Consider the following 12,336-nt stretch of genomic DNA (forward strand, 5'->3'; position numbering starts at 1 on the left):
TTATGTCGAGTTGACAGGACTTGCGTTGACGTCATGACGTATTGAGTGTTGAGAAAGATATGAAAAAAGACTACCCGCGTGAATAGCATGCCACCCACTTGGTTGTGTAGTAAACCGTTATAAACGTAAAGATTCAAGAAAAATTGCTAGTGAGAACTCCAAGCAGTCAAAATCAAAATCGAGATTTATTCAAATAGGCTTCAAGAGCACTTTCGAATCGTCATTTTACAAATTAAAAGTTTAAAAATAAATTATTATTTTTGTAAAAGTAAAGCTACCACCGATTCGGAATGTAGATTCAGCAGTAACGTTTTTTTCCGACGGGTTCAAAAAAATAATCTTTCCCGAAAAACAAAGGTACGCCACGAGACGATCTTATTAAAAGCATTTTAACGAACCAAGTGAAGTATGTTACTTGGTGTGATTAAAAAAAGTAATCTACATTTGCCAGGATTTTGTATCGATCGCGATTACGATTCAGCCTGCATCATCCCATGCTGGGCATAGGCCTCTTTCTCCGCGTAGGAGAAGGGTGAAGGGCGGATATATTCCATACTAAGAGTAACGATCGCTATCAGGTGTACATGATAACAACCCGATGGCTTAACGTGTTCTCCGAGGTACGGTGGGAAAACCCGCAAGGACAGACAGATTAAAAAAACAGGGCAGATTAAAAAAATATTTTCACAAAGTTCAGAATTTTGTATACATAGTGCCAAATACAACCGTTTAACCTACATATTGTATCGATTTTTCATTTCATTTTGAAAATATATAATTAACAATTTTAAGTGTGCAAAATAATTGAAATAACAATTTTAATATACAAATTTGACATTAAACTTGACTGACCTTATCAATGTTTGACTGAAACGACTTATCACTGCAAATAAATTTAACATACACTAAAACACATTGACCGAAAATACGCATAGCGTAAACATGCAGAGCCACAAATTCCCATGCTAATTTTATTTACCATTGTTTCAGACCATCGCTTCCGACATATCGCTATGGTGAGTATCGTCAAGGGTAAATATGCTAAATATTATTTTAGATATGCTTAAATAAATTTACTTAAAACCTATATTCGCTCGCGGCTATGCCCGCGTTAATTACATGATTTTGGCTGTTCCGTTTTCTCTCGTAAAAATATACATATGTCACTCAGTGATCGATATACGTAGCATTGCGTACAAGATATTACCAATTTTGTAATAAAAAAAATGTTTTTTTTTTAATAAGTAATTACGGATTTTCTTACTGGTTTTTTCTCCAGAATATATGTTCCGAATTAGTGGTAGCTCTTTTTTGTGTTAAGATAGGCTTGCGTTTGACCACTGTTTCACCTGACGTTAAGTGAAAATGCGGTCTAAGATAGAGCACGCTTACCTAGAAGTAGCCTGTTCACTCGCTCTTAAAGTAAGCTAAGATGGCGATTCGAAGGTGCTTTTGAAGCCTATTTGAATAAAGCTATTTTGATTTGATTTCATTCTTCTTATTAAAGAATTTTTTTGAGTGTATCCATTTAAAATATTGTAGTAGGAGATCCGAATTTAAAATGACCTTCACCTATATGTTAAATGGATGAAAATTTTATATTTCCTTGAGTACATTAAAAAAAAATCGTAAACGATTTGACTGCAATTTCTAAGATTAATTCTATTCTAAGTTTTTCTTTTTATATCATTAGTGGCTAACATGTCTACATATTATGTGTAAATGAAATGTTATAGTAGTTATTAGCAAGATCCCTAAATGAGTTTACTGTTAGGAAAATCAAAATAAAAATAACTTTGTTCAAATAAGCTTCAAAAGCACTATCAAATTTCATTTTATTAATTGAAATTTGAAATTGATTATTAGTTTTAAAAGTGAATCTACCACCGATTCGGAATTTAGATTCCGCAGAGAAGATTCGGCAAGAAACTTCGCAGTTACTCTTTTGAAAATAATATGTAAACTGTATTTTAGTACAAAATTAGTAATATCTCGCATAGAGACCTCTTTGTCATCTATGTAGCCCTGCACCGAATAATAAGCTTTATCTATTAATTTCTTTTTAATATACACCTTAAGCTTATGTTAAGACAACTGCAAAATTGTTTGTGGGATTTTATTATACATCAAAAAATTTTGTGGGATTTTATTATACATACGAATACTATAACCCAGAAAGGAGACGTTTACTTTGCGCAGTTGGAAACTTGGAAGTTACAATTTTGTTCTTCCTTCTCATAAAGATAAAGAAACTACTGGATACGATAGACGTCCTGCCTAGAATACAGTTACTAAATTTGGAAACCGCCATCTATTAGGATTTTACAGAAATAACTGATAAATACACACTAAAGTCGTATTGTAAAAATGTAATTTGCAATAACCAATATTGAGATAAAAACTACTCTATCTTCCAAGTTGAACCAAATTATAGATGCTTACAAAATTTGATAAAAATTTTTCAGTAGTTTCGGAGTCTATTGCTAACATACATCGAGACACGAAATTTTATATATATATATATATATACGAAATAATAAAAAATTAACAATCTAAATATCTCTCGAAAACTACATGCCTAAAACCAAAAGAGAAATTAAAAAGTGCTTAAGTAAATCTACAAGTATTTATAAGGAATCGTTGGCGCAATGGTAACAGTTTAGTAACTTTTAAATAAAAATACTTAACAAGTTTTTTTTTTCTTTCTTTCTTTTGGCGCAACAGTCGTGATTTCGATCTCCGTTCATAACGAATATTTCTATATGCCATACAAATGTTTGTCACGCTCTGAGCGTTTTGCTTTCCACTCCGTGTATTTCCGAATCTCGGCACAGCATCAAACCCTACAGAGGACGGGTATTGTTTAATGTGAGGTATATATTTATTATCATTGATTTTTAATCTAACAGAAGTTTAAGTTCTGCTCCGATGGCGACTGCCCACTATGGGCGCTGGCGGCACTGCATGCGCTTAGCAGCCTCCCGATACCTATCTTCAGAAATTTGCTGCAACACGTCGTTGAGGAACACCCTGTAAGTATGATATATTTCTAAGCTCAATTATGCCTTACTGCAAGGCTTTACTGACTACAACACAACCACACAGCAATTTCCTCATTAAATGTAATTTAACATACGAATACATTTTTTTTTTATCGGTAAAATATTAAATTACGCATGTTTATCTTCTAAAAAAGACATATATTGTAGTTAAATGTATTCAAATACTTTATAGTAAATGCATTTACGACTAAGTACCTACTAAAGAGGGCTTAACATAACGTTACTGCATTTTCTATCAATCAACTTCATTGCCTTCATTATTTAAAATATCGATTTAACGCATATTTTTGCAACCTAAAGTCCAATAACAAAGCAAACGATGCCTTCTTCTATCTTCTAGATAAAAGATAAAAACTTTGTCAAATTGAAATAGGTTTAAAGTTACCTACAACCTTTTGATCTTATATAGAACTAGCTTCTGCCCACGACTTCGTCCGCGTGGAATAGTTACTTTGGGCTAACTGGGGAAGCTCTCAAAAGGAAAAACACCTTCAATTTTAAAACATTCTTCATAGGTGCTCCGCTCTTATCAGTCTTAGCGTGATGATATATAGCCTATAAGCCTTTTTCGATAAATGGGCTATCAAACATTGCAAGAATTTTTTAAATTGGACCAGTAGTTCCTGAGATTAGCTCATTCAAGCAAGCAAACAAACAAACAAACAAACTCTTCAGCTTTATAATATTAGTATAGATTTAACTCGACGACTAACAAATTTAGTCCAACAATACAATAAATTTACCAAGGCTAATTTCAGATATCCACAATTAAACTTAGATGGATTCTTTAAAAGCACTGGGACGACAAATTCATGGCTTTTACAAGCATCTTGAGTTTCGAAATCTTAAAGTTTCGTATTGAAAATAATGCCGTGGAAATTTCGATTGGTCGGGCAATTTTGAAATTTCAACATTAACAAAATATCGAGTCATAAATTTAATTAGGTATATTTTTGTCTCAGATTTTCTTATGTTCTTATTTAATCACTCGTCTCGTTGCTTGCTGCGAATTACGTAATAATTTAAACCGACGGTTTTAGAACGGCATTTGTAACTTGAACCAAAATTTTACTTACCTTTAACGAATGATTTGATGCTTCCTGACCAGTGCAATGATTAAATGAAATGGCTGTCCCAAATTTTGATCCCCTCCCACAATGAATAGTTCTACAGATACTAAAGACGTTTGTTGTGGGCGGTGCGTGTGTTTAACTTTTCGAAGAGTCAACATAGGGGTAGTTTTTATCATGATGGTGGGAAACAAAATTAACGTCCGCTGATGGTAAGTGGGTATTTATTTATTTATTTATGGTGAGGCACTCTCCATCCCGCTGGACCGACGATCTACGTAAGATTGCTGGTGGTGGCTGGATCAGGATTACGGAAAACCGAGATGTCTGGCGCGAACTTTGGAGGCTTATGTCCAGCGGTGGACTGCAATAGGGTGAACTGACTGACTGACAATAAAATGCTTATAAAATATTGCTAGATACTTTCTACCGTACCCCCCCCACCCCCAAAAAAAAAACGCGTGTATATAATAAAATTGCCAAAATTATTCAAATTTAATGTTGTTATTTATCCGTTAACACTACATTTTTTATATAATATACGTGGCACATTGTGATATTTATTCCTTTGTGTCATTTATATCGGAAATTACATTTGGGTAAGCTTTCAGCGTCTCTTTGATGCCAGAGTGATAAGTAGTGTCTGTTTAGTGTACCACGCGTTGTAACGAACATTCCGTTTCATTGGTTGAGTGTTAATGTTAAGGGAAGAAGATGACAAAAGAAACATATTATAATTTTTCTTTTTACTCCATAATATACACATGCTCTATATTCCCGAGTCAGACATTTTAATGCCTATGTTTTAAGTTACGTTATAAATACAACACTGACTCGGGTTAGAGAATCTAATACAACTCTAGAGCGGAAAGTATCGTCACTGTTAACTGCGCGAACAAGTAAGCCGAATTAAATGCTTATTAAATTAACTCGATATAGTAAATAAATAAATGTCTACCGAGACATTAGAAATTTAAAGGAACTTAATATTTTGAATATTTTGACTAAGTTAAGGTTGCATACTGGGTATATTATCTAAGTTTACCCCGCTGGAGCGGTCAATTTTTGATATGATATTAAAAAATGTTTAAATTCCTAATGTGTGGGTAACACAAAGATAAAATCGTACATATTATCTAAGTTTGTAATGTACCCAGTGTTAAGATACAAAATTTTTTATTTTATTGTTTGATTTTTTTGCTACCTTAACTTTCTTTTATTATTGTCGAGTTTTTTTTAATTAATTTGTATTATTAGTTTTGTAAATGACATTATTTTGACTTTCGTTAAGTGTGTATATCACTTTCTGACGAAAAAATAAATCTTTTCATTTCATTTCATTTCATAAAGATAAAAGGGTAAAAGATATCTCCATCTAATTATTAAGATCAATATCATACTCCCCATAAGGTAATATATCGCTGTATTCATGCTGAACTTGTGTGGTTGTATGAACTGTGGGTCTGTTGTTTGAAAAATGATGTATAGTTTATAATTGAGGAAAATAGTAGATTTTAAAACATCACATTATGATATAGGCTCCTATAATATTTATTATAATTTTGTTGCTAGTCCCTGTTGAAATCGGAATCAAAAATTGAGATACTGATGAACAGAAAGGTATTACAAGGTACCTGTTTATGGATCTCAGAAATTAATATTTTAGCTTGTCTTCAAATATAAACAGGATTAGGAGAATTTGAATTTTTACGCACGATCAATAATTTAACTGTATATTTAATCACTATGTATGTATATGTATGTATGTGTGTATGTGGTGAGTATGGGCTACACACATGAGTTCACGCATTTTTGGCGCGAACTTGTGGATGTCTATGTCCAGCAGTGGAATGCAATAGGCTGGAATGATGATGATGATGATGATGATGATGATATTTAATCACCCATTTTGTTCAACAGGACGATGGAATCATGGAAATATTAAAAGACACCAATTTATGTAAGTACAATGTAAATTACCGTGTATATACCGTATAAATATAAAACTTTTATTTTTTACTATCTGTGACCACGATTTCGTCCGCGTGGAATAGTGACGTTGGACAGTATTTTTTAACCGAGTTCCAAAAAAGGAGGAGGTTCTCAATTCGACTGTATTTTTTTTGTATGTATGTTACATCAGAACTTTTGACCGGGTGGACCGATTTCGACAATTTTTTTTTAATCGAGAGGTGGTGTGTGAATTGGTCCCATTTAAATTTATTTGAGATCTAACAAATACTTTTCGAGTTATATCTAATAATACGTTTTTACTTGACGCTTTTTTCGTCGACCTACGTTGTATTATACCGCATAACTTTCTACTGGATGTACCGATTTTGATAATTCTTTTTTTGTTGGAAAGGTGATATCCCTAGTTTGGTACTATGGATACTATGTACTACTAAACCAGGATCTGATGATGGGATCCCAGAGATATCGAGGGAAACTCGAAAATCTGCAATAACTTTTTACTGGGTGTACCGATTTTGATAATTTTTAATTTAACCGAAAGCTGATGTTTATCATGTGGTCACATATAAATTTCGTCGAGATCTGATAACTACTTTTTGAGTAATCTTTGATAACGCGTAGTTACTTGACTATTTTTTCGTCGATCTACGTTGTATTACTCGTCGATGTAATTGAAGTCGGTTTTTTTTTCGTTTGCGAGCGAACACAATTTTTTTGTCACATTTGTTTCTTTGTATTAAAATTATTTGTGTCTTTAAATTATAACTGTTGAACGATACTTTGTAATATCATCATTTTACACTTATCTAATTGACGTAATTGTCATTGTGATTTTTTGCTCATATTTTTTTTCTCTGCACTATTCTATCTTTTGAACCAGTTCCAGTGGAAGCTTTGCTGGCTTATGTTCAAGTTTTAATTATTTTTTATATTTAATGGAATGTGATTTAAATGTATTACACTACTGATTGTTGCCTAAATAAAAATAAAATTAATATAATTTGCTGTAAGCAACATTTGTAAGAATTCCTAAGGTAGTATTTTTATTGAAAGATGCTACACGTTTGTCACATCGAACATGATGATGAGATGCATTTTTTTTGTTCAAGAACTTTTCAATTTCTTACATTTGGTTTTCTACAGGTTAATTGACTGCAATGATTACCACTGCAGCACATTTCATTTGAAATAAAAGTATGATTTCAGGCTTTAAAAGTTGTTAATTTCTACGAAGAAAATATATAAAAAATTTAGAACACTGCCTGAAGAAGCGTTCTTAAAATAAATTTGACATTCTTTTGATACAAATGGTGTTATGAAATTTTAATTAGCTGTCTTATCTTGATGTTATCATTTTTATCGAGAGATTTACAAATAGCTTTTAATTAATTAATAATTAATAAAGTCATATTTTAAACATTTGAGTTATATCTACAAAAACACATTTTAACCGACTTCTAGAAAAGGAGGAGGTTCTCATTTCGATTGTTCTTTTTTAAAGTCAGAACTTTTTACTGAGTTGACTGATTTCGATGATCCTTTTCTTAATCAAAAAGTGGTGCTTGTGATGTGGTCCCATTTAACTTTAATCGAGATTAAGTAATGGAGCAAGATATTTTCTGATGTGATGATAATATCGCGCGTAATCGTCTGGTCTGGTCTTAAAAAGCTCTAGCAGATTGTCATCCGTTGTATCGGATATACCAGGTGTCCCAGAACTGGTCCATTAAACAGCAGTTAATTTTTGCATTCAGTAGGATTTACTTAGATCTCATGGGTTCCTGCACTTCCGCTTTAAAATACACTTTTCAGAAGTAACGATGCGATTCAAAATCCCCTTATTATTATGACGGTAGGATACAGTGTGTCGGCCGAGTAGTACAGCACCACCCCCTTTCTTCCTGTGGGGGTCGTAAAAGGTGACCGAGGGATAAACCTGGTTCAAAATCATCAGGGTCCTGGAGAAGAAAAACTTTATTTGACAGTGTCTGTCTGACATTGTCTAAATCGTCTGCAATAGACGGACTAAGGCCAATGATGAGGATACGTAATTATCGTCGCCTTTTGAGACTTTCACTCATTTGGGTGTCATGTGTATGTGGTTAACGCTATATTTCCAAAAAAATATAACTAACACTTTAAAAAAATTAATCTATGAATAGATTTTCTTGCAAACAAAGAGTTTTAATTTTAACAAAATTAATTAAAGCGATCTTTGTTCATTTAAGTAATAATATTTATCATTTACTCATCAAAGTAAATGTTACATTATAATCTCCCTTGTTGCTGTTCCTTGTTTGTGTTGTATTGTTTGTTATGTACACCAAACAAGCTACATCATACATTTTGAAGTTAATTTTTCGATTACTGATAAAACTTTCCATTTTGTAGAAGAAAAAACCGATCTGTCGGATCGATATGGAAAAAAATTACACACTGCCGTTGTGTTAAGACTCCGTATACAAAATCGTTTGAAAATTTAATATCGGATTAGGTTACGGGAGTCGGATTGTTACAATTAAGGAGCTCTTATAGAGATATCATCCCTTTTTAATACTATGAAGTGGAAGTGGACATAGACATTTTAACATGACATGACATGACATGTGGACATAGACAGTAGAATTTTGAATAGAGCACATCAGGAAATATAATTAGAACCTCAACCCTACAGAAGAGGACTGCTTAATAATATTGATCTAATGTTTTATTCTTGTGGTGAATAAGGTAGCCAGAGCTCCTGAGAAGGATCGGTGATAGGGTCAGAAACTTACTTGTAATACTCCTACTGTTACAGGCGTCTATAAGCTACGGTATAGGCTTACTATCAGGTGGACCGTGCTCTTCTTTACCGACCAAGTTGTATACAAAGAAATCTGTACTCATATTAATGTAATCATCAGCTTCGCGTGAGGAGTGCGCCCGTGCCGCAGCAGTACTGCGCTGGACATTGAAGCAGGCTCATCGCTGTGGCTGTAGCGGCGTCCAGCTTGCTCGGGATCTCTTAGTCCTGGGGGTGCCTCGAGCGCACGCGTCTGCGCTCGCCGACGCTGCGGAGTCCGGACGGGAGGCGTATGAGGCACAGATTAAAAATACTGGATTTATGAGTAAGGAGGTTTTAATCGTGAATTTAATTGTATAGATTTTTGTCTCGTCGGATAATAATATTACCTTATCAAACACGAAATCTAGATATAGTTTCTTATTCATTAAAGTAGGTAAATTTATTATTGATTTAATTATTTTTAATTCGTACGATTTATTTTTGTGTCACCCACACATTAGGAAATTCTAAACAATTTTTTAATATCATATCAAAAATCGACCGTTCCAGCGGGAATCGAACCTGCATCTCCGACTTACCGTGCCGAGACAGCGCCACGGTCGCTTAGACCGAATATAAAATCATCATATCAAAAATTTCGATCTAGCGAGTACATCGTTCCATAGCTTAATTGACTAAAGCACCGACACGGTCAGAGATGCGGGTTCGATCTCCGCTGGAACGATCGATTTTTGATATATTAAAAAATTGTTAATTATTTTTGTTTTTTTTTTTTATTACTTCATCCTTTTGCACACCTACAAACATTATACAGATGTAAGTACGTCCTTGGCTTGGCTCTCAAAGAATGCTATTAACACCATAATCGCCCTATATGCAATTGGTGTAATAATGTCTTCTTGAATAAAAAATAACAACCACTCTGATGTACTAGTGATCACCTAAAACACCGACGGTTTGCGGGTTCGATTCCCGCTTGGGATTGATATTTGTATTTGTACAAATATTTCTTTGCGGTTTGGATGTCTGTCCTTGTGGGTTTGCCTACCGTGCCTCGAAGAGCCCATTAAGCCGTCGGTCCCGGTTGTTATCATGTACACCTGATAGCGATCGTTACTCATAGTATCCCTACATTATATATATCCGCCAACCCGCAGTGAAGCAACGTGGTGGATTAAGCTCCAATCCTTGTCCTACATGGAGAGAGAGGCCTATGCCCAATAGTGATGTTACAGGCTAAATGCGAATAAAAAATAAATAAAGGAATAACTATAATAATAACTCAGAAAAGTAAATAAATAAATATATAATTCTTATAATGGTTCCAACATATTAAATACTTGTAAATACCATATTTTGCAAACTAAGTCAATTTTATCTTAGACTATGAAATTTTTTTTTTATCGAAATAAAGTATCTGAACCGTGCTTAATAAAACATTAGGTTTCTATAAAGAAATTCCAAAGAAATTTTTACAATTACCGTTTAATATTGTGTAAATTTAAAACTTATATTAAAACCAACAAAGCGTAAGTCTGACTCGCAGATCAAGGGTTTCGTAACATTGTACAATAATACACTATATACCTAATTGTTAGCTTCGATAAATAAACGTTGAAAAAGTTTCACCCCTTGTATGGCTCCCTTTGGGTTTTAACTTCATTTTTTTTAACTGTCGATCAAATGTATTTCACACAAGCTAAGGCTGAAGTTCTGAGGATCCGTGCTATATAACGGTTGGAACACTCTTGTTTTTTAAATTCGACATCCCTATAATTTGATTATGTAAGTTTTTATTCTAAATGTTTCATTGTGTAATAAATATAATCTAATTATAAGATCCGAACTAGACATATTATATCATTATCTTCTTTAGTATGTTGGGTTGTCTGGAAGAAATGGCTAATTAGCCATAAGTTCACCCATTGTACTTCACAGTCTGTAACTATCTTTATCTGTATCTGTAAATATCTTTGCTTTATCTGTTATATATTTGTTGTGTATAATAAAATTTTAAAAAAATAAAAAAAATAAAGATAAATCGCGAAAGAGTTGGCTGGAAAATTCCTGACCAGACTATATTATACTTATTCGACAACCGCCATTCAAACCAGGCTTTTAGCAAGCAACCCTGTGTCATCGTATTTGCAATGAAACAGCGCTCATTTTGATGTAAGATTTATTTATTAAACATTTAGGTGAAAGTAGCTAGAACAATATATATGAACATACCTGTTCATACCTACCCAATAGATGTGCCAGGAAAATATTAGACAGCCTAACGTTTGCATTTTCTACAGGCACAGGCTTCATACTGTGTGTAGGTATTAAATTTATTCTTTAAATTCGTATGTGCGTTTTTAAATAAAAATATATTTTTCAATTTGAATTAAATGTAGCTTGACCAGGAATTTTTTTCCGCTCTCGACAGACATATTGGCCATATAAATGTTTGTCGTGGTCTGGGCGTTTGTGCTTATGTATTGTGAGTTTCCGGACCCCGGAAATAGGATAAAACCCTACTGGGTAACTTTGAGTGAGAGGCGTTGATTTATTTTCATGCATTAAGCATAATGGTTGAAGTTCGAAACGAAATAACTTAAAAACAATACAAACTATTATAACAAAATTGAACTATATAGTAACTGTTCAGTGCAGAGCTTGTGTTCTATTGTCTTTTATCTGGACCTTATCCTACTTGAGGCAATTAAGACTGAGGTGTTTATGATATTTGAAAGTGTGCTTAAAAATACACACTATTTTAAGTCCTCCTTTTCAGCATTGCTTAACTATATTTTGAAAATTAAAAAAAAAACTTTCGTTTTCAGTCAATAAACTAACAGACGTAACAGCAGCACCGGGCCCGGAAGGTACAGTAGACACGATTAAGCTTACTCTGCACATTGATGAAGTATTCACTGGTGAACAGAAGACTGATGAATTGATAATCGATAAATCTCAAGCAAAGGTCCTACTGGAGGAGATGAAAAAAGCGCTAAAAAGAATGGAAGAAATTGATATTTAGTTGAAATATAGAATTATATATTTATGACTTAGTAAACTTAGGTTTTTTTTTATATTTACGTTTCGTATAACAATTTATGAGAACACAAAATAGGGTTCCCTAAAAGGTAGAGTGAAATTTATATTTTATTTTCATTATTTAAAATATTTTTTTTTTTTAGTTTAATAAATTGTTATCCTACCTAAAAAAAAAGTTTTTTTTTTCACCAACCTTTTTGATGACTAAGTAGTTAAAGGTGAGTACAGAAAAGCTAAGGGTTAAAAAAAATTAACACGAGTCTATCGCACTATCTCAGCCCACTCTGCTCTCCTCACACATGACAAATATTTATATTGGCCATACAGATGTTTACCGTGGTCTGGGTGTTTGTGCAGTCCTTATGGGTCGAGAATATATCCACCAACCCACGTTGGAGCAGCG

General features: G+C 33.3%; 1 protein-coding gene across 1 annotated transcript; it reads left to right on the forward strand.

Moving 5' to 3' along the window:
• The first annotated feature begins 987 nt into the window (after positions 1–987).
• LOC123664064 (COMM domain-containing protein 4) lies at positions 988–12,080 on the forward strand. The gene is made up of 5 exons (XM_045598683.1): positions 988–1,016; positions 2,910–3,032; positions 6,053–6,092; positions 9,010–9,213; positions 11,720–12,080. The coding sequence occupies exons 1-5, from the start codon at positions 1,014–1,016 to the stop codon at positions 11,914–11,916; spliced, it is 567 nt and encodes a 188-aa protein (XP_045454639.1). The 5' UTR covers positions 988–1,013; the 3' UTR covers positions 11,917–12,080.
• Positions 12,081–12,336: the final 256 nt, after the last annotated feature.

This window comes from Melitaea cinxia, chromosome 21 (genome assembly GCF_905220565.1).
Source record: "Melitaea cinxia chromosome 21, ilMelCinx1.1, whole genome shotgun sequence".
NCBI classification, from domain to species: Eukaryota; Metazoa; Arthropoda; class Insecta; order Lepidoptera; family Nymphalidae; genus Melitaea; species Melitaea cinxia.